Source organism: Mesoplodon densirostris, chromosome 5 (assembly GCF_025265405.1).
Source record: "Mesoplodon densirostris isolate mMesDen1 chromosome 5, mMesDen1 primary haplotype, whole genome shotgun sequence".
Classification (NCBI taxonomy): domain Eukaryota; kingdom Metazoa; phylum Chordata; class Mammalia; order Artiodactyla; family Ziphiidae; genus Mesoplodon; species Mesoplodon densirostris.
Window position 1 is genome coordinate 76,787,546 of NC_082665.1, and position 23,709 is coordinate 76,811,254.

At 40.4% G+C, this 23,709-nt stretch overlaps 1 protein-coding gene across 1 annotated transcript in view; it reads left to right on the plus strand.

Annotated features, from left to right (window-relative positions):
• The window catches only part of CPNE4 (copine 4), a 606,100-nt gene that overhangs the window by 439,582 nt on the left and 142,809 nt on the right, over window positions 1-23,709 (plus strand). The window contains exons 5-7 of the mRNA XM_060099960.1: window positions 8,187-8,261; window positions 17,954-18,037; window positions 21,038-21,127. Of these exons, the coding sequence (XP_059955943.1) occupies window positions 8,187-8,261; window positions 17,954-18,037; window positions 21,038-21,127 (249 nt within the window). The remainder of the gene's footprint in view (window positions 1-8,186; window positions 8,262-17,953; window positions 18,038-21,037; window positions 21,128-23,709) is intronic.

Consider the following 23,709-nt stretch of genomic DNA (forward strand, 5'->3'; position numbering starts at 1 on the left):
TGTACTCAGAACAGATGAACCGAACTCATAATGGAAAATTTGATCTCAGATAGAATGGAGATGAAATTGAATTAAAGCTCAGTGTCTCCACATAACAAATTTGATAAGGGTTTCCACACATTATGGCCTCCGAATGCATGGTGAAGTCCTAACATGATTTAGAAGTGGTTTAACCTATATGCAGCTACATTGGTCCCTATATTTTTGTTGTTGTTATTGTTTTTCTACTGACTTTTTTTTAACATCTTTATTGGAGTATAATTGCTTTACAATGGTGTGTCAGTTTCTGCTCTATAACAAAGTGAATCAGCTATACATACATATACATCCCCATATCTACTCCCTCTTGCATATCTGTCCCTCCCACCTTCCCTATCCCACCCCTCTAGGTGGTCACAAAGCACCAAGCTGATCTCTCTGTGCTATGCGGCTGCTTCCCACCAGCCATCCATCATATGCTTGGTAGTGCACATATGTCCATGCAACTCTCCCACTCCTTCCCAACTTACCCCTCCCCCTCCCCGTATCCTCAAGTCCATCCTCTAGTAGGTCTGCATCTTTATTCCCCTCTGGCCCCTAGCTTCTTCTGACCATTTTTCTTCATTTTCTTTTTAGATTCCATATATATGTGTTAGCATATGGTATTTGTTTCTCTCTTTCTGACTTACTTCACTCTGTATGACAGTCTCCAGGTCCATCCACCTCACTACAAATAACTCAGTTTCGTTCCTTTTTAAGGATGAGTAATATTCCATTGTATATATGTGCCACATCTTCTTTATCCATTCATCTGTTGATGGACACTTATGTTGCTTCCATGTCCTGGCTATTGTAAATAGAGCTGCAGTGAACATTATGGTACATGAATATTTTTGAATTCTGATTTTCTCAGGGTATATGCCCAGTAGTGGGATTGCTGGGTCGTATGGTAGTTCTATTTTTCGTTTTTTAAAGAATCTCCATACTGTTCTCCATAGTGGCTATATCAATTTACTTTCCCAGCAACAGTGCAAGAGGGTTGCCTTTTCTCCACACCCACTCCAGCATTTATTGTTTGTAGATTTTTTGATGATGGCCATTCTGACCGGTGTGAGATGATATCGCATTGTAATTTTGATTTTCATTTCTCTAATGATTAATGATGTGGAGCGTTCTTTCATGTGTTTGTTGGCAATCTGTATATCTTCTTTGGAGAAATGTCTATTTAGGTCTTCTGCCCATTTTTGGATTGGGTTGTTTGTTTTTTTTTGATATTGAGCTGCATACGTTACTTGTATGTTTTGGTGATTAATCCTTTGTCAGTTGCTTCATTTGCAAATACTTTCTCCCATTCTGAGAGTTGTCTTTTCGTCTTGTTTATGGTTTCCTTTGCTGTGCAAAAGCTTTTAACTTTCATTAGGTCCCATTTGTATATTTTTTTTTTCTAACTCTTAGTATTTACATGTTTTTTCCCAGCATACTTCCCTATTAATACTTTTTTTTTTTTTACAAATTTAATCAGTTATACATATACATATGTTCCCATATCCCCTCCCTTTTGCGTCTCCCTCCCACCCTCCCTATCCCACCCCTCCAGGCGGTCACAAAGCACCGAGCTGATCTCCCTGTGCTATGCGGCTGCTTCCCACTAGCTATCTACCTTACGTTTGGTAGTGTATATATGTCCATGCCGCTCTTTCACTTTGTCACAGCTTACCCTTCCCCCTCCCCATATCCTCAAGTCCATGCTCTAGTAGGTCTGTGTCTTTATTCCTGTCTTACCCCTATGTTCTTGATGACATTTTTTTCTTAAATTCCATATATATGTGTCAGCATACAGTATTTGTCTTTCTCTTTCTGACTTACTTCACTCTGTATGACAGACTCTAGGTCTATCCACCTCATTACAAATAGCTCAATTTCATTTCTTTTTATGGCTGAGTAATATTCCATTGTATATATGTGCCACATCTTCTTTATCCATTCATCCGATGATGGACACTTAGGTTGTTTCCATCTCCGGGCTATTGTAAATAGGGCTGCTATGAACATTTTGGTACATGTCTCTTTTTGAATTATGGTTTTCTCAGGGTATATGCCCAGTAGTGGGATTGCTGGGTCATATGGTAGTTCTATTTGTAGTTTTTTAAGGAACCTCCATACTGTTCTCCATAGTGGCTGTACCAATTCACATTCCCACCAGCAGTGCAAGAGTGTTCCCTTTTTTCCACACCCTCTCCAGCATTTATTGTCTCTAGATTTTTTGATGATGGTCATTCTGACTGGTGTGAGATGATATCTCATTGTAGTTTTGATTTGCATTTCTCTAATGAGTAAAGATGTTGAGCATCCTTTCATGTGTTTGTTGGCTGTCTGTATATCTTCTGTGGAGAAATGTCTATTTAGGTCTTCTGCCCATTTTTGGATTGGGTTGTTTGTTTTTTTGCTATTGAGCTGCATGAGCTGCTTATAAATTTTGGAGATTAAAATATAGATCAATGGAACAGGATAGAAAGCCCAGAGATAAACCCACGGACATATGGTCACCTTATCTTTGATAAAGGAGGCAGGAATGTACAGTGGAGAAAGGACAGTCTCTTCAATAAGTGGTGCTGGGAAAACTGGACAGGGACATGTAAAAGTATGAGATTAGATCACTCCCTAACACCATACACAAAAATTAGCTCAAAATGGATTAAAGACCTAAATGTAAGGCCAGACACTATCAAACTCCTAGAGGAAAACATAGGCAGAACACTCTATGACATAAATCACAGCAAGATCCTTTTTGACCCACCTCCTAGAGAAATGGAAATAAAGACAAAAATAAACACATGGGACCTAATGAAACTTAAAAGCTTTTGCACAGCAAAGGAAACCATAAACAAGACGAAAAGACAACCCTCAGAATGGGAGAAAATATTTGCAAATGAAGCAACTGACAAAGGATTAATCTCCATTTGTATATTTTTGTTTTTATTTCCATTTCTCTAGGAGGTGGGTCAAAAAGGATCTTGCTGTGATTTATGTCATAAAGTGTTCTGCCTATGTTTTCCTATATGAGTTTGATAGTGTCTGGCCTTACATTTAGGTCTTTAATCCATTTTGAGTTTATTTTTGTGTATGGTGTTAGGGAGTGTTCTAATTTCATTCTTTTACATGTAGCTGTTCAGTTTTCCCAGCACCACTTACTGAAGAGACTGTCTTTTCTCCACTGTATATTCTTGCCTCCTTTATCAAAGATAAAGTGACCATATGTGTGTGGGTTTATCTCTGGGCTTTCTATCCTGTTCCATTGATCTCTGTTTCTGTCTTTGTGCCAGTATCTTACTGTCTTGATTACTGTGGCTTTGTAATATAATCTGAAGTCAGGGAGCCTGATTCCTCCAGCCCTGTTTTTCTTTCTCAGGATTACTTTGGCTATTCAGGGTCTTTTGTGTTTCCATACAAACTGTGAAATTTTTTGTTCTAGTTCTGTGAAAAATGCCATTGCTAATTTGATAGGGATTGCATTGAATCTGTAGATTGCTTTGGGTAATAGAGTTATTTCACAATGCTGATTCTTCCAATCCAAGAACATGGTCTATCTCTCCATCTATTTGTATCACCTTTAATTTCTTTCATCAGTGTCTTATAATTTTCTGTATATAGGTCTTTTGTCTTCTTAGGTAGGTTTATTCCTAGATATTTTATTCTTTTTGTTGCAATGGTAAATAAGAGTGTTTTCCTAATTTCAATTTCAGATTTTTCATCATTAGTGTATATGAATGCAACAGATTTCTGTGCATTAATTTTGTATCCTGCTACTATATCAAATTCATTGATTAGCTCTAGTAGTTTTCTGGTAGCACCTTCAGGATTCTGTATGTATAGTATCATGTCATCTGCAAACAGTGACAGCTTTACTTCTTCTTTTCCAAATTGGATTCCTTTTATTTCATTTTCTTCTCTGATTGCTGTGGCTAAAACTTCCAAAACAATGTTGAATAATAGTGGTGAGAGTGTGCAACCTTGTCTTGTTCCTGATCTTAGTGGAAATGGTTTTTCACCATTGAGGACAATGTTGGCTGTGGGTTTGTCATATATGGCCTTTATTATGTTGAGGAAAGTTCCCTCTATGCCTACTTTCTGGTGGGTTTTCATTATAAGTTGGTGTTGAATTTTGTCAAAAGCTTTCTCTGCATCTATTTAGATGAGCATATGGTTTTTCTCCTTCAATTTTTTAGTATGGTGTATCATGTTGATTGATTTGCATATACTGAAGAATGCTTGCATTCCTGGGATAAACCCCACTTGATCATAGTGTATGATCCTTGTAATGTGCTGTTGGATTCTGTTTGCTACTATTTTGTTGAGGATTTTTGTATCTATGTTCATCAGTGATATTGGCCTGTAGTATTCTTTCTTTTTGATATCTTTGTCTGGTTTTGGTATCAGAGTGATGGTGACCTCGTAGAATGAGTTTGGGAGTGTTCCTCCCTCTGCTATATTTTGGAAGAGTTTGAGAAAGACAGGTGTTAACCTTTTTCTAAATGTTTGATAGAATTGGCCTGTGAAGCCACCTGGTCCTGGGCTTTTGTTTGTTGGAAGATTTTTAATCACAGTTTCAATTTCAGTGCTTGTGATTGGTATGTTTAGGTTTTCTATTTCTACTTGGTTCAGTCTCGGAAGGTTGTGTATTTCTAAGAATTTGTCGATTTCTTCCAGGCTGTCCATTTTATTGGCATACAGTTGCTTGTAGTAATCTCTCATGATCCTTTGTATTTCTTCAGTGTCAGTTGTTACTTCTCCTTTTTCATTTCTAATTCTATTGATTTGAGTGTTCTTCCTTTTTTCTTGATGACTCTGGCTAATGGTTTATCCATTTTGTTTATCTTCTCAAAGAACCAGCTTTTCATTTTATTGATCTTTGCTATCATTTCCATCATTTCCTTTTCATTTATTTCTGATCTTATCTTTATGGTTTCTTTAGTTCTGCGAACTCTAGGGTATTTTTGTTCTTCTTTCTCTAATGGCTTTAGGTGTAAAGTTACATTGTTTATTTGAGTTGTTTCTTGTTTCTTAAGGTAGGATTGTATTGCTGTAAACTTCCCTCTTAGAACTGCTTTTGCTGCATCCCATAGGTTTTGGGTCATTGTGTTTTAATTTTCATTTGTTTCTAGGTATTTTTTGATTTCCTCTTTGATTTCTTCAGTCATCTCTTGGTTATTTAAGCATATTGTTTAGCCTCCGTGTTCTTGTATTTTTTACAGATTTTTTCCTATACTTGATATCTAGTCTCATCGCATTGTGGTCGTAAAACATACTTGATACAATTTCAATTTTGTTAAATTTACCAAAGCTTGATTTGTAACCCAAGATATGATCTATCCTGGAGAATGTTCCATGGGCACTTGAGACGAATGTGTACTCTGTTATTTTTGGATCAATGTCCTATAAATATCAATTAAGTCCATCTTGTTTAATGTATCATTTAAAGCTTGTGTTTCCTTATTTATTTTCATTTTGGATGATCTGTCCATTGGTGAAAGTGGGGTGTTAATGTCCCCTACTAGGAGTGTGTTACTGTTGATTTCCCCTTTTATGGTTGTTAGTATTTGCCTTATGTATTGAGGTGCTCCTATGTTGGGTGCATAAATATTTACAATTGCTCTATCTTTTTGGATTGATCCCTTGATCATTATGTAGTGTCCTTCTTTGTCTCTTGTACTAGTCTTTGTTTTAAAGTCTATTTTGTGTGATATGAGAATTGCTACTCCAGCTTTCTTTTGATTTCCATTTGCATGGAATATCTTTTTCCATCCCCTCACTTTCAGTCTGTATGTATCCCTAGGTCTGAAATGGGTCTCTTGTAGACAGCATATGTACGGGTCTTGTTTTTGTATCCCCTCAGCCAGTCTATGTGTTTTGGTTGGAGCATTTAATCCAGTTACATTCAAGGTAGTTATTGATATGTATGTTCCCATTACCATTTTCTTAATTTGGGGGAGTTTGTTATTATAGGTCTTTTCCTTCTCTTGTGTTTCCTGCCTATAGAAGTTCCTTTAGCATTTGTTATAAAGCTGCTTTGGTGGTGCTGAATTCTCTTACTTTTGCTTGTCTGTAAATGTTTTAATTTCTCCATCAAATCTGAATGAGATCCTTGCTGGGTAGAGTAATCTTGGTTGCAGGTTTTTCTCCTTCATCACTTTAAATATGTCCTGCCAGTCCCTTCTAGCTTGCAGAGTTTCTGCTGAAAGATCAACTGTTAACCTTATGGGGATTCCCTTATGTGTTACTTATTGTTTTTCCCTTGCTGCTTTTAATATGTGTTCTTTGTATTTAATTTTTGATAGTTTGATTAATATGTTTCTTTGTGTGTTTCTCCTTGGATTTATCCTGTATGAGACTCTTTGTGCTTCCTGGACTTGATTAACTATTTCCTTTCTCATATTAGGGAAGTTTTCAACTATAATCTCTTCAAATATGTTCTCAGTCCCTTTTTTTTTCTCTTCTTCTTCTGGGACCCCTATATTTCGAATGTTGGTGTGTTTAATGTTGTCCCAGTGATCTCTGAGACCGTCCTCAATTCTTTTCATTCTTTATTCTTTATTCTGTTTTGCAGTAGTTATTTCCACTATTCTATCTTCCAGGTCACTTTTCCGTTCTTCTGCCTCAGTTATTCTGCTCTTGATCCCTTCTAGAAAATTTTTAATTTCATTTATTGTGTTGTTCATCACTGTTTGTTTGCTCTTTAGTTCTTCTGGGTCCTTGTTAAAGGTTTCTTGTATATTCTCTATTCTATTTCCAAGATTTTGGATCACCTTTGCTATCATTATTCTGAATTCTTTTTCAGGTAGACTGCCTATTTCCTCTTCATTTGTTAAGTCTGGTGGGTTTTTGCCTTGCTCCTTCATCTGCTGTGTGTTTCTCTGTCTTCTCATTTTGCTTAACCTAATGTTTTTTGGATTTCCTTTTCGCAGGCTTCAGGTTCGTAGTTTCCATTGTTTTTGGTGTCTGTTCCCAGTGGCTAAAGTTCGTTCAGTGGGTTGTGTAGGCTTCCTCGTGGAGGGGACTAGTGCCTGTGTTCTGGTGGATGATGCTGGTTCTTGTCTTTCTAGTGGGCAAGTCCACGTGTGGTAGTGTGTTTTGAGGTGTCTCTGGCCTTATTATAATTTTAGGCAGTCTCTGTGTTAATGGAGGGGTTGTGTTCCTGTCTTGCTAGTTTCTTGGCATAGGGTGTCCAGCACTGTAACTTGCTGGTCATTGAGTGGAGCTGGGTCTTGGCATTGAGATGGAGATCTCTGGGAGATTTTTGCCATTTGATATTACATGGAGCTGGTAGCTTTCTTGTGGGCCAGTGTCCTGAACTTGGCTCTTCCACCTCAGTGGCACAGCCCTGACACCTGGCTAGAGCCCAAGGAGCCTGTCCTCCACATGGCTCTCATGCCACCTTATTCTTGATGCTCCCACCCCTGCTCCTCAGGCCTGTGTCCTCACTTCTTTTCCACCAGTTTCTGTTCCAAGGTTTTGAGAGTTGGTATTCAATATTGAGAAGTGATCTTTTATGAAAAAGGGTTTTAGGTTATTATCTCTTCACTTTTGTCAAAGTCTTTGTCAGGAATTCTCTGTTCTTGAGATTTAAATGTTTAGTTCCTTATTCTCTCTCTCTCTCTCTCTCTCTCTCTCTCTCTCTCTCTCTCTATCTCAAAGCCCAAGGACAGTCTTTTTTGAAACACTGGAATTAGAACATTTATTTGATAACCTGGTAATCATTGGTCTGGAAGGGATGTAGAGACCAGTTTATTCCCCGCCCCTTATTGGTGTGATTCAAAACAGTGAAGAAATATTGGCCTGCTCCTCCTTTTTTGTCACTTCCCAAAGAAGAAAATGTATATAATTATATGGACGTGCCATTCAGTGCTGTGTGACCTTTGAAGGAAAAGCTCTTCCTAATTGCTCCTCCAAAACCTCTTCTCTTAGCTTTCCCCCCATATCTCATGTTCTCATGCTCAGCACAGATGAGATCTAGTTATCTTCTGTGGTCTGTTCTAGGGAGTTCCCTGTACACCTGGAGATGCTGTGCCATCTTTACTGTGTTGTGGGAAACTCCATGCCAAATGTCAGTCTTTGTTGATTTTTGGATCAAACGTGAGCTAAATTGTTCATGAATTCCTGGGCTTAGTTGTCCAACTGCCACTGCACCTGATGTGTCCTTTTTCCTTTAGGTGATTGCTGAGGAATTATCTGGCAATGATGACTACGTTGAACTTGCCTTCAATGCACGGAAACTGGATGACAAGGTAAAGTGTTTGGCATCAGCTTTATTGAAGGTAGTAATAAAACTAACACACAAAGCTTAATAAGGTTCTCCCTCACAGCTATTTTTCCCTTTCAACTCACATTATTAAACACATCAAAGATTTCAGAGAGGTCTGCAAAGTTAGGCTTCCCCCAAATTAAGAAGCAGTTAATGAGAAGTGGGAGGGACTATAATTAAAACAGGACCACTTTATTACACTAAGACTTCATTTCTTCCCAAATGCCACAGGTCATATGTGCATAAGTAAATGCAATTTAACCCCAGTGCTAGGAACTTTTCAAAGGAAAAGAGGAGATGTGAAAGGGAAGAAAAGTGACATTTATTAAGCATCTATATTTGCCAGGTACCTGGTTAAGAGCCTTTCAAGTATGATCACAGTTAGTCATTCTTATAGCACCCATGTAACAGGTATTATTAACCCTGTTTAGACCTTGGTGAAGAAACAGATTCAAAGATGAAGTAATTGTCTAAGGTCACTCCATGTGTTATCCAGAGAGTCCAAGAAAGAGACAACAAGACAGGGTTAACAATGCGAGGATTTTATTAGAAGAAATGCCTGTGTAGGGAACATTGGGAGGAAATCTGGGAGAGCTGACAGACCACAATATAAGTCTGAATATAAGTAAAGGAGAGCAGGAGAGAAGTGGCAGCTCCTGCAACACCATGTAGTCTAAGGAAGTTTCCACAAGGCCATCAAGGAGCCTTAGAGCAGAAACTAGCCAGCAAGAGAGTCCTGTGTCTCCCAAGAGTGACTTTATATCCCCTACACACACAGCGCTGGCTGGGAGCAGCCCACAGGCAGCCTGGCCTCGGAGTGAGGGCAGGGCTGGATTTCGGAGCACAGCAGCTGGGGTCCATGGTAGGTTACACACCCTGGAGTGAGAGGTCTGCAAAGCATGTGCTCATGGCCACCATACCCTGCTAGTTGGCGGTAAAGCTGAGGACTCAGTCCCATGTCAATCTGACTCCCATCTGTACTCTTTCTGTTGTATCTCACAACTTCCACACTATCACAGGCCTTATTAGTCTTGTATATACAGAAAAAGTTCTACAGGCTCCACCCCTTTAAAAAAAAGTTTCCTCTCCAACCTCACCATATATTTATTATTTCCCTCCAATCATATCCTTGAGTCAAAAAGCACATCATATCCATAAATGTATTCACAAAGGACTCCATTTTCCAAGCGTACAACTAAGGAAGAGGCGATAAGGGGATGTGGGACTGCTTTTTCAAACAATTGCTTACAGGCATTAGGCTGAAAAAGGTAAAGCACTCAAGCAATTCCCCATAGCCTTAAGCAGCAGTTTATATCCTGGCATAGTTCATTTTCACCTACAAAAAGTACTCAGTCAATTTATGCATTCATTAATTCACTCTCTTATTTGTTCATTTATCCACTCATTCATCATTCATTTACCAAACCTTTGTTGTATGCTTGTTATGCATCAGTTGGCAGGAAAAGGGCACACTTTGAACAACTCTTACACCCACAACCTGGAATTCACCATCTAAGTGACACATCGATTTAAACAACAAGTGATATAATGATACTAGAGCCATAAGAGGATGATACACAATCAGAGAATCCTGAAAAGGGTAATCCGTTCTGCCTGGGGACATTAGGAAATACTTTGCTCTTAAGAGAGAATTATATTTGGATTTTTTTGTCCTGAGGGGATTGTGTGACACTTTCACAAATTGCTACCTTTTGACATTAGGTGAGTGAGGTGCTGGGAGCTGTAGAGTGCGTTGATGTCTGTGGGGTGTAAGCTCTTATCCCTCACTTCCTGTGATCATCGTGCTCTTTCTCTCCCGTCATCTTCAAGTTTCAGAATAACTCACCAGACTGCTTTGTGGCATCTTTCCTGGTGACAGTTATAAGCCATTGGGTCAGTGTGTTTCAGTTTTAAGCTACTCACTTAATGTCTTATAATGGCTTCTTTCCACTTAGTCATGTCCTCTAGCTGACTTATTTTATAATGCAAGGGGCTATGGGGGTTTGTTAGTGGGTCCATTGGCTCTAAGATGTTTGAGCAGTTTCCCTTCATCCAAGTGAGTGATTGCTTGCTCACAGAACTGAAAGAGCCCCATGCAGCACTTACCATGGTTCTCGATGGCCGTTCCCACCCTCGGCTGTGCTGATTGCCCAGGGTCCTCAATTGCTCATTGCTGAGACCAGTGGACTGGGGGGTGAACGGTCTCAAGTGGAGAGAGGGCAAAGTTGTAGAGTTGAGGAGCAAGATGGTACTATGAAGATCATCTCACACAACCTCTTCAGGAAACAGGCTCAGTAAGGCCGGATGACTTACACAAGGACACTGCTGCCCGGTTATCTATTGCTGCATCACAAACCACCTCAAAACCGGGCAAATTATACTAACAACTACTTTATTATATGTCATAATTTTGAGGTTAGAAATTCAGACAGGTTTCAACTGGACAATTCTTCAGTTATACTCAGCTGGTGGAGGAGCTTTACTCACATGCCTGGCACATGGGATAGCTGGAAGGCTGGGCTCCACCAGCTCGGTCAGCTAGACTGCCTTCATGGTGGTCTTAGGTTTGTCACACTTTCTACATTGTGGCTGGCTTTTCCCAAAGAGAACATCCCAAGAGAAGCAGAGAAAAGTTGTGTGGCCTTTTCTGACCTAGCCTTCAAAGTCATGCAAGTGAGTCATAAGGCAGCCCAGAGTCGAGGGGAGGAGAGCCACTCCATGCCTTGATGGGGGAGTCATAATGTAGAAAAGTGTGTGGACAGTGGACATTGTAGTGGAAAGTCAACCTGCCACAGTATTTTTGTGATAGAATCAGAATAATAGAGGACAATTATTTCATGTCACAACTGGAAAAAGCATTCCCAAAGGTTCTCAAGGAGGACCTCCTTCTAGCCTTTAGCACTAAATGAGGATGTAACTACCTGCATGTTAACAGTTAATCTTATATTAATTGAGAAAATAGACCATGACTAAAAGCCACTGAAATAAAAAAATCTCTTAATTTGAAACATTTTGCCAATTAGTATCATGAAAGCAACTAATTTCTATATACATTTGAAAAATTGCAGTATGGATATGTGGGGCAAATACACTATATCCAATTCAGACAATAGTTATGGAGATCTTGAACCCCACTCCCCTTGAAGTAACTCTGGTAACCTCCAGGTATCCACATACCTCTGGCAGAAAGCTCTGCCTAATACAATTGCCTTCTTTTACGTATGAGAACATCGAGGTTCAGAGATGTCAAATGACTTACCAAAGGCCACACACACACACACACACACACACACACACACACACACACACACTCACAGATAATCAGTAACAGAGAGGGACTCAATCAGGTTGCCTAACTACAATCTAAATATTCTTCAGGGCAGAGGGTTAATGAATACAATTTGGACTGGTCTTGGGCTGTGGAGAACTTGGTTATGTTCCCGTGTATTTTGGGGAAGTGGGGAGCCAGAGAAGAGGAAGGTGAGGGTGCATATGCTACAAGACAGCAGTCCTCAAGGTGTGGTCCCAGGTCCCAAGACCCTTTCAGAAGAATGCATGAGGTCAAAACCATTTTCATAGTAATACTAGGACATTATTTTCTTTCTTCACTCTCATTCTGTCACATGTGTACAGTGGTTTTCCAGAAGCTACATGATGCCTAGTATCACAACAGATTGAATGCAGCAAGAGATAAGAGAATCCGGCTGCTTTCTATTGATTCAGTCATTAAACTGATTTATAAAGATGTAAAATGATATCATTCTCCTGACAATTTTATACATTTTGAAAATATAATTATTTTCCATTAAAATGTTATTTTTTATTATGATGTCATAGGTTTACCTTTACTACTTCTAAAATGATATAGCAAATGAATATTTTTTTAATTTCTCAGTTTTAATTTATAATATGGTAAAATATTGACAGATATAATCCACATAAACAAAAGTTCCTTGGTGTCCTCAATAATTTTTAAGTGTAAAAGTGTCCTGAGACCAAAAAGTTTGAGAACTGCTATTGTGGAGTATAATAGTACTTTTGCAAACCACAATGACAGATAATGTCCCTTTTTGGTCATTTTCTGTCATTTTAAACTCCCCTTTCCAATGCTGTCCAGGAAACCAGCAGCTATCTATTCAGGACGGAAACCCAGAGTCTTTGAAATCTGAGAAGTAGGCTTCATGAGAGCCGCATATAAAATAGACGAGGTTTGCAAGAAATAACTTATTTGTCTACTGTTAATGCAATTCACTTTGTGGAGAGATAGGCTTTTTAACTCCTAAATCACGTTTATTACATTAGCAGCTAGTTGGTGATTAATCTAACAAGTAGAGATATGAATGTAATCCCTTTGGAACATTCAAGCTGACAAAGTGTTCTTTCTCCTCCCTTTCCTGAGAAAGTATTCATGATGGTGTGTTGGAACTGATTCTCACGCTGGTGCTCTTCATATATGTAATCATGATCATTATAAGCTGTATTTTTTAATATTGCCATGATGCTAGTTCGATGGGGTGCTGTATAAGCAGTTGAATCTGTCTCTGAAGGAGAGGTTGGCAAACATTTCCTATAAAGGTCAGATGGTGAATAGTTTAGACTTGCAGGTTGTATGGTCTCTGTCCCAACTATGCATCTTTGCCTTTGCAGCATGAAAACAGCCATAGACAATACGTAAATGAATGGGCATAGCAATGTTCCAATAAAACTTTATTCACAAAAACAGGCAGTGGGGGACTTCCCTGCTAGCGCAGTGGTTAAGAATCTGCCTGCTAATGCAGGGGACATGGGTTCAAGCCCTGGTCCAGGAAGATCCCACATGCCACAGAGCAACAAAGCCCATGCACTACAACTACCGAGCCTGCGCTCTAGAGCCTGCAAGCCACAACTACTGAGCCCACACACCGCAACTACTGAACTCTGCATGCTCTAGGGCCCATGCTTTGCAACAAGAGAAGCCACCACAATGAGAAGCCCATGCACCGCAATAAAGAGTAACCCTCACTCCCTGCAACTAGAGAAAGCCCACATGCAACAACAAAGACCCAACACAGCCAAAAAGTAAATAAATAAATTTTAAAGAAAGAAAAAAAACTAAAAAAAAAACCGAAATGAACAGGCAGTGGGCTGAATTTGGGCCACCTACCATACTTTGCTGACCCCTGTTCTACAGCAACATTAACTCTCTCATGCTGTGCTGTGATTTTACTATGTTCAAGTATGCCTGCCTGAAAACTAATCCAGCCTGCATTAATGAAAGCAAATTATCATTCATGAGCATCTACAATGTACCAGGTGTCAGGTGTCTAACTACATTACCCCCACAAACTCACCATACTCTTAAAAATGGGTCTTATTATTTCCAGTCTACAGATGATGCATAGTGAGGTCAAAGAATTTGCCCAAAGTCGCAAGGCGAGGAAGCTATAGAGTCTGGATATGACCCCATATCATTCAAACAATCTTTTCTAGTTCCGATATTCTGTTTTCATGATCACTGTCATGGCTATGCACTGCTTCCTTTTCTCTTTCAAACCTCAGCTGATTGCTTACTGACCTCTCACTTGACTAAATTTCTTTCATATTGGACTAAAAAAGCAGGGACATAGCCTCCAAGTTATTAAAACATTTTACCATAGCAAAACTTCAGTAAAATGCCTATATCATTAATTTTCATTGTACTGGACTGTCCCAAGGACCATCTTAATGCTGATGGTCAAGCAGAGGAAGCTGAAAATTCCAGATTGTGGTCAAGTAACTGTACAATTAGACACAGATTTGTTGTTTTTAACTATGAATCTCTGAGTGTACATTTTAGATGTATTTGAGCTGCTTATGAGTTGTTTTATTTTCAGAAATCAGATGCCTTCTTAATATTAATCATCCCTGGGGCTTCCCTGGTGGCACAGTGGTTAAGAATCCACTTGCCAATGCAGGGGACACAGATTCAAGCCCTGGTCCAGGAAGATCCCACATGCCGTGGACCAAATAAACCCATGCACCACAACTCCTGAGCCTGTGCTCTAGAGCCCACGGGCCACAACTACTGAGCCCACATGCCACAACTACTGAAACCCACGTGCCTAGAGCCTGTGCTCCACAGCAAGAGAAGCCACTGCAATGAGAAGCCTGTGCACCACAACGAAGAGTAGCCCCTGCTTTCTCTGAGTAGCCTCAGAGAAAGCCCACATGCAGCAATGAAGACCCAATGCAGCCAAAAATAAATAAATTTATTTTAAAAAAAGAGCTCTTGCTAACATTAAAAAAAAAATAGTAATCATCCCTGATATTTGTATAGTGCTTTACTAAGTGTCCTCAAGCATTCTCTCTTTTATTGGTAATAATTAATAGCAGTAGTGCTTTCTGAGTGCTGACCATGTGCCAGGCACTGGACTCAACACTTAGGTGTATCAGCAGCTATAATCCTTCTGCATTGCTATGAGAAAAGGGTGATACCCTCTCCATTTATGGATAAAGAAACTGAGAGGTGGAAAAATTAAATATCCTGTCCCAGATCACCCAGACTGTATATGGTGGAATCAGGATTTAAAAGCCAGTGTGCTACATGTTCGATTTTTTATTTACTTGAAGATGAAGATTATATCCTGATCTTTCTTTTTTGATTTATAGTACTGTTACCAAGTCCAAGCTTACTCTGCTCCCCACACAACAGACCAATAAGTTGGCAGATGAGATGTTGAGGCAAGGAATAGTGACTTTATTCAGAAAGCTGGAAGACCAAGAAGATGGCAGAGTAGTGTCCCCAAAACCATCTTACCAGGGTCTGGATGCCAGTTTCTTTTATAGAACAGAGAGGGGGAGGAGGTGAGGAAGTAAAGTAAAAGGGCTGTTAGTTTTGCCTGGCTTGGCCAGCATCGAGGAGGGTATGTGAGAATTTCTTCCTTTCTACAGCCATTCATAGGTGGGCAGGGTCAGATTGTCTCCCTGTGAGCTGAACAAAAGCCCATTAGTTTAACATTCAGGCAGAGGGGCAGGGTTCCCTGAGGCAGACCATTATGTATGATTATAGTAACAAAAGCAATGAAAAGCAAAGGTTAAAGTCAAAGAAACAGATCCAACATGGAGTCAGATTTTGCTCTTCCCTGTTACAGTACATCCTCCTGACAACAACTCCATGCCAATCCTAAAAATCATGTGAAATAAAGCAGAAAAAACATTGTAATGTACTTCCAAGAGAAAAAAATAGGGTACCAAAGTGTATTTAGTGTACTATTACAAATTTTTTTTTTTTGCGGTATGCGGGCCTCTCACTGTTGTGGCCTCTCCCATTGCAGAGCACAGGCTCTAGACGTGCAGGCTCAGTGGCCATGGCTCATGGGCCTAGCCGCTCTGCAGCATGTGGGATCTTCCCGGACTGGGGCACGAACCCGTGTCGCCTGCATCGGCAGGTGGACTCTCAACCACTGCGCCACCTGGGAAGCCCCACAAATATTTTTTAAAAGAAAGAAAGAAAATTATGTCTAGATTCTAGAAAAAAATTATCAAAATGTTATTGATAGTTGTGGTATTATGGGTGGGATTATGGGCTATTTTTTCCTTCTTTCTGTATTTTCTATTTTTTTGAAAAAACAATAGCAAACATTTAAAATTATCAATAAAAGGAAAAAGAAAAATAACTGATAGCGTTCCTCCAGTGTGTTGAGCAATTCTTAAGTACAATTGACATATACATTCCCTGAGGGACCAACAATCTATCTCAGGGGTCAAAGCCTGCGGCTCCTGGAGAAGGGCCCCAAGGGCACACAGAACAAGCTAAAGTGCCCACACTAGGAATTGGGGAGGGAGGTTCTGGTTCATTTAAGGCCCTTCACCTCATGGAGCCACCTCCACCAGTACTGCCTCAGATTCCTCCCCTACACATCCTGAGGCTGCAGGGTAATTCAGCTACTTGGTGTGTCCTTTCTATGTTTACTTTTTTACACCTTCACTCACTCCATTCCCTCCCTAGAAACATCCTCCTCACAACCATATTTTGCAGTCAAAATCCATTGACTTTCCCTCTTCTCTGTTATTCATTCATTCATTCATTCATTAATACTCAGCCCTTTGTTATGTTTATGGCCCTTTGGAGGGATGAGAAAAGGTTTTATCCTTCCTTGTATCTTAATATCAAGCACAAGGGCTCCATGATCAGCATATCCCCTGAGAGTATTTTGTCTAGCTAAAGACTAGGATGGCTGTAGGCTTTATTCTGCTTTGCTGCTGTCTAGATTTCTGGGGCGGGGAATTACCTAGTGAAATACATAGTAAGAATGTGGTGACCAAAGCTGTTGCTCAGATAACCTCCTATTCTGTACTTGGTTTTCTTGTCACTCGCTCATTCATTTATGTATTCATTCATACATTCAGTAAACACTGTGTGCCACTAAAAGCTAGGTGCTATGGACGATGCTATGGTAGAAATATAAAGGAAAATAAGACATAATTGCTCCTGTCTGAGAGTTTATAATCTATCAGTGTAAAAAGCCAAGTTTAAAAGAAGGATATGGACAGGTCTGCTTCCAGTATTAAAGTGCCTGTTTGTTTTACATTACTCTACTACTGAAAACAACTATAAACACTGGACAAGATACAAGAGACATCTGTTTGAGGGTCTTAAGGCAGTCAAGATTCAGGGTCAGAGAAGTTGGAGAGAAGAGAAATCCATTGAGGTGATTCAGACATTCTATGCAGATTTTCCACTCAAGGCAATTCCATAAGGCTGATTCATAAAACCCAGGGATAGAGAAGCTGGGAAGCCTAGCAGAAAATAGCTACTAAGAAACAGAGAAACTGAGCAGTGATATTAATAGCCTCATGGAATTGGGGAAGTAAAACTGGAGTTCAGGGCTTCAGGGAAAGCTTAGGTTACTTGTAGAGGCTTCAGAGAAGGGAAGCAGCCCAACCGTTGGAGTGACTTATCCCCTCAAGGCATTCACTAATTAGCAAATAGCAGCATAGAGAGAAACTGAACCAATAACTATAGAACCAAGAGATTATGGAAGTAAACAGAGTCTTTCAGAATCTCACAAACAGAAATGAGCCTTGAGGGCTTGTCAAGAAGGAACAGCCCTCATAAACAGTGAGTTTTTGAGTGAGAGCCCTTTAAGGATTATACCTAAGGAATAAAGGAATCAGAAATAGATTGGGCCTTTAAAGACTTTTGAAGAAACCAGTCTCTAAAGAGCTCAATCCTAATTGGATTCAGGTGACTGCTCCCATTTTAATTGCTTGCCAGAAGCTGGACTCATCTATAGCCTTTATAATTTTTTTTTACACAGTGTCTAGTATTTAAGCAACAATTAAAAAGCATAACAAGAGGCAGAATGTAGAAACAGATAATAAAAACAGACCCACAGTGTTCCAGATACTGTAGTCATCAGACATAGGCTTTACAATAACTAGAATTAACATTTTAAGATAGCAGATGTTAAGACTGCTTCTTAGAGAACCAGCATTTGGGTGGATCTTTGAAGACTACTTGGGATTTCAGTCAACCAATCCTTACTTCTCAAAGGACTCGGCGTTAAGATATAGCTCATTCTAGCCAAAGGTGGGTCTCAGGGATGAAGAATAAAGCAAGGAAGGGTCAAATTCAGGGGTATTTTATCCAGGGCTGGATCAAATGTGTTTGTGCAGGGGGCAGGGAAACAACTCATTTCTGCTTATTTATTGTAGGATTTCTTCAGTAAGTCTGACCCATTTCTGGAAATTTTTCGAATGAATGATGATGCAACTCAGCAACTTGTGCACCGAACTGAGGTGAGAAGAGCCATCTACAGCTGTGCCATCTCGTCTCTTTAAGATGAAACACTGACCTGTTTTGAGAAACCCCTTCCCTTTCTTAATGTCTGTAGCTATCCCTCAATTCCTGAAGTCTTCCCAGTCTTTAAGAGGGCTCTTTATTCTCAGTGTGGGTGTTATAAGAGGAGAACCTTTCTCACCCAGATTTTCCATTATTGACCTTTAATGCAGAAAACCAGCAACTTATTAATAATAAAAAGATGAATACTAGCTAATATTTAATAAACATGACTAGGTACCAAGCATTTGACTGACTGATCTCATATGCATCATTTTATTTACTTCTGACAACTATGCATTGACATGATTATTATTACCCCATTTTACAGTTGAAGAAACTGAACTTTGAGGAGGTCAAGTCACCTTCCCAGTGAGCAAGAGGTAGAGCTGAGGTTTGAATTGAGTTTGACCCTGAGTTTTGCTGCGATTTGAGAAGCCAATCTGCCTCCCCAGGGAAAGTCCACACACGGGACTGATGTCAGATCTGTCGTACGAACGGCTGTCCTGTATCAGCAGGCACTTGGTCTGGCTGCATCTCCCTCTCACCCTCCTACATTCTCTCCACGTGACTCCAAACCCTATCCTTCACTATCCCACCCCCCACTACCCACCACCACACACCCACTTAACAATCAACCCTAGTCTCCACTTTTAATTTTATTTTATATACAAGCCAGTTAAAGAGAGACTGTGTGGGGGTGAGAAGTGCATTGATGAGGAGGAATGGCTTGGAGCTGGGAGAAAAATGTGCTTCCAGTGTGGGGTAAAGGACGAAGGAACTCTCATGACTCTCTCAGGATGATAGTGGGGTGCTGTGTTCCCATACCCCACACTGGAAATCCATTTCCTTTTTCCTGAAGTAGCAGAGTTGCAGGTAGCATTAGGGGAACTTTTCATGTCATATTTAAGGTAAACAAGAATCGAATAGTCTTGGATGGGCTAGTTCTGTGGATGTCATCTGGTACATGGTTAGCATTTAATAAAGTGTGTCTACTAAAGAATGAATACATGAATGGAGTTGAATATTGATAGTATGTCCACTCCCTGTGATACTATAATGTGATTATTTGGACAGTCACAAACTATTCCCTGGGGAATAGTTTCAAATGCAACTGCGATGGTTTCCCTGAGTGGCACCCCATCACCATCACCAAATAGAACTTTTCCCACATAAAGATTCCTTTGGTGGAACAAAGTTCTCTCAGGAGAAGTAACTAAATGTTGGGGAGAATCAGAAGTGGTACCCATTCATGCCTTTGCTCCAGCCAGTGCACAGAGACTTGAATGTGCAGGTAGAAAGAAGAGGGGTGGCATATTGTTAGAGCTCTTATTCACTCCTGACGGCATCCCTCCCTCTTCTTGGTAAATTTCCCTGTTCCCCTCTAACTCTTCCCCATACCCCATTGCGAGGGGCTCCTGGAATCTCATAAGAATTGTGATTGTAAAGTTTTCCAATGAGTCAATCAACATAGAATTGATTTTTCCTCTTTCTTACTCAATAGATACAAAATAAATACCAGGCAATACCTTTCTCTCTGGGTAAGCACATGTGTGTGTGCATACACACACACACACACACACAGATTTTAATTTCAGAGGAAATTTCTAGTTGAAATTTTGATCTGCTATTGAGTTTTATGAAGCTGTTATAATGAAACATATTCACTTTTTAGTATTTCTATACAAAGGTGAGAAATTTAAATTAACCAAAACAATTTTATCTAACTTTTCTTCTCACTATCACTTTGCTCATTCAGGGAATGAGAGCAAAAAGCAGTCACACAGGAACATTATTTTTCTACTTTTTAATGCATTAAAGGAAATTTAATAATGAGCCTACAGTATACTCAATAATTCATCATTATATTAAGGAATTCAGGAGAAGAGGGAATCACTTATAAAATAATTATGTTATGTAGATAGAGAATTTTTTTTTTTTACAATTCTAAGGCTCTGCTAACTAAAAACTTCATAGAAAGAAAAGTCAATATGACAGAACTCCATTTAACTTCGTTTGTATGTCCCCTAGAGCAGTGGTTCTCAAATATCATGCATCAGAATCACATAGCGGCCCACCTCAAGAGTTTCTGTCAGTAGGTCTCGGTGGAATCTAGACATTTGCATTTTTAACAAGTTCCTGCTGGTCCAGGAACCACACTTTGGGAGCCCCTGCCCTAGAGTACACAGTACAACCTTAGGCACAGAGCAAATACTCATAAGCTAAACCAAATTGAATTACTGAATCATCTGATGGGCAGAATAAGACTTGACTTGAATAGACTCTCAGGCAGGATTTAGCCAAGTTCATGATTAGTAAACTGCTCTTAAAAGGGTTTCATGATATTGCAGTCTTAGTTTGTGATACTGAAGTTCTGAAGATCTGCCCTCTTATGCCTCCCGCGCATACCTAGTATAAATGTATTCCTGGGATTTTTCTTCTAGAAACTTTTCTTCTGACTTGCAATCTGATCTAACCAAGGTCACAAGTCACCAAAGACCGCTCAGTTCTTCAGCAGCAGAATTGTCCTGCCACATACACACACACACACCAATAGGTTTTACGTATGCTGACCTCAGTAGAAGAGAATTTATGCCATAGGACTGACAGTCCTACAGAACTGGGGATACTTTATCAGAGGCAGAGGTAGCCCATCTCCTTAATCCCAATCTCTTTTGATGTAGAAGGGGTCATCTCCAGCATCCACATACTGGACAATATTATTGTCATTATTCATGAAATAACAGCCAGGCCAGCGACCGCAAGAGTTCTGCCTATAACAATCCACCTAGTGGGCACCCTTGAAAGGTTTACTACTCCAAGTTTTCATTAAGGCACCTGTTCCAGACAATTGTCCTTTTCATAAGCACCACAGTGTTTCTCAAGCAGTTTTTATGTTGAAATGTGAAAATGTCAAGCACTTCCTCTCCCACCCACCACTCCTCTCTTTTTTTCCTCAGGTTGTGATGAATAACTTAAGCCCAGCCTGGAAATCATTCAAAGTATCAGTAAATTCTCTATGCAGTGGAGATCCCGACCGCCGGCTGAAGGTCAGAACTCTATGTCTGAGAAATGTAATTTTACATATTTACCCCTCCTCTTTCTCTTCAAGTGAATGTTGGCAAACCCAAAATTTTCTTTATCATTTACCCAAATCTCTTAGCATCTTGATGGAAGAAACAAGGGCTCTCCTTTCTGCTGGAGCCATTGAGGCTCCTGAGATAACATGAGATAAATCTCAATCATGTTACATTAAGTGGCAAATCCCATGGCCTCTAGGAGAGAAACTGTGGCAATAAGTTCAGGGTATATTTGGGAGTTATTAAAAACACAAATACTGTTGTTATCAGTTATCTACTGCTGCATGACAGACTACTCCAAAATTTAATACTTAAAACAATAGCCATTTATTTAGCTTATGATTCTGTACATTGTCAAGTTGAGTTCATCTAGGAGGCTCTTTTCTTGGTCTTGCATGGACTTCCTTATGTATTTGCTGTCAGCTGTACCTGAGCAGGACACCTCTGCTTCTGGGGTTTGTCTGGCTGTCATCTGGAATGATCAGGGTGGCGGGGCCATTTGTCTCTCATCGATCAGCAGGCTAGCTTGACTTACACACTCAGCAACCTTAGGGTCCAAAAGAGCCAGGACAAAACATGCACATCTCGAGGCCCAGTCTCAGACTCACATGAGGTCATTTCCTCTGCATTCTATTGGCCAGTCACACAGCCATCCCAGATTCAGGGATGAGGAAATAGGACATGGACTCTACCTCTTGGCAGGAGGAGCTGCAGAGTATGGTGGCCACTTTTTTCAGTCTACCACACATGCGTTTTGAGTATCATGGGAATGTAGAAGTTGGAAGAAAAGACTCATTATAAGAGTCAGGACAACCAAAGGAGGACAATAGGCTAAGTGCCCGAAGCAGACTCCCAGAGTCATTCCTTATGGTCACTGGTCTGTCTCTCTCTCTACCTTGGAAGTCCAGAAGCTCCATGTTGTCAGTGTCCCAGAGGTGACTCTACCAACTCAGGACGACTGAGTAAATTCAATAGAGGCCAGAGCTATAAATCAAAAGGCCGACAGGTTCATGTTCAGTGAGAAACATGACCCTCAAGCCAACTCAACATTCATATCAGCTTTACCAGAGCATTTTCTCCATGTGGGCAAACCATGGGGAGGACACTTGTCAGAAGGTTGTGTGACAGCCTAAAAGCAGAGCCAGGGAAGCTGGATAGTGGAGGTGATTAATAGCTTGAGACTTTAAAAGCCTGGGACACCTACCACCCCAATGGGATTATAGGTCTGTTAGGCAGGCTAAACATTCATGTTGGGGGCACTGACTCCCCTGGAAAGTATTAGATGGGCACTGCCAATATTTGTCTTTGTAACTTTACACTTTCCTCACTCTTTTTGCCCTGTAAACCTTCTTCTAATGGATATAATTATTTGCATTTGTCAATGTCATCCATCAGTTTAGAATCCTATCCATTGGTTAGTCCCAAACTCTTAATGTGACTTTACATCTTTGTTTAAAACCATTTTGTTTGGACTTTGTACTATCTGTGGACATGCTTACTTCTGTGGTCTGGAGGAGCTGCTCAGAGTTGTCCCTAATATCTCCTGTGGGAGGCTCCACTTCCACTGGAATTGTCTTTCGTGCCAAAATCAGGACTCTGGCTGTTTGGGTCTCGTGTATAAGCTCATATGCACAGTGGCCAAGACCTACAGCTTCAGGCCTGGGTTGGGGATTGTCACCTATACTCTGAGCCACCCCATCCCACTCCCAGGGAGATAAATGGACCCTTTGGGGCAGAAAAAACATAATGCCTACATTAGCCATAGGTCAACTTAGTCATGGGGAGTTATCAGATAAAAGGGGAGGGTTATCTGTAATTGAATAAATAAAAATGCAGAAAAGGAGCATTTTGTGGCCTTTTGAGTGCTCTGCTGTCTGTAGAGGACAAGTGGGAATAAAGGAGAGAGAGAGACAGAGAGAGAGGGAGAGAGGGAGGAAGGAAAAGGAAAGGAATGAAGGAAGGAAGGAGAGAGAGACAGAGAAAGGGAGGATAAGGATTTCTCAACAGCTGCACCATTGACATTTGGACTTTGTTGTGGGGGCCTGTCCTGTGCATTGCAGGGTGTTTAGCAGCATCCCAGGCTACTAAACACTCGTAGTGATACTTCACCCCCATCAGTCTTACAGCCAAAAGTGTATTCAGACATAAAATGTTCCCTAGAGGGTAAAATCATTTAGACCAATGCATCAGAATCACCTAGAAGGCTTGTTAAAACATAGATTGTTAGGTGTTATCCCCAGGGTTTCTGATTAGGTGGGTCTGGAGTGAGCCTGAGAATGTACATTCTACAATTCCTGAGTGACGCTAATGCTGCTGGTCCCAGCCCACACTGAGAACCCCTGGTACAGACATTTGCTTCTTCATTACAGTCCTTCCGCGGCTCAGTGCCCCCCACCACTTTCCACCACCCAACCTCCCCTCCACCACCTTTTCTCTGTCCAGCACTCATACCCACCCTGCCCTCTCCAAGCCTTCAGGGCTTGGCACATGCCTCTCTCTGCCTGATGCCTTCTTCATTCTTCTGCTTTTCTTAGATTATCATCATCTGCTAC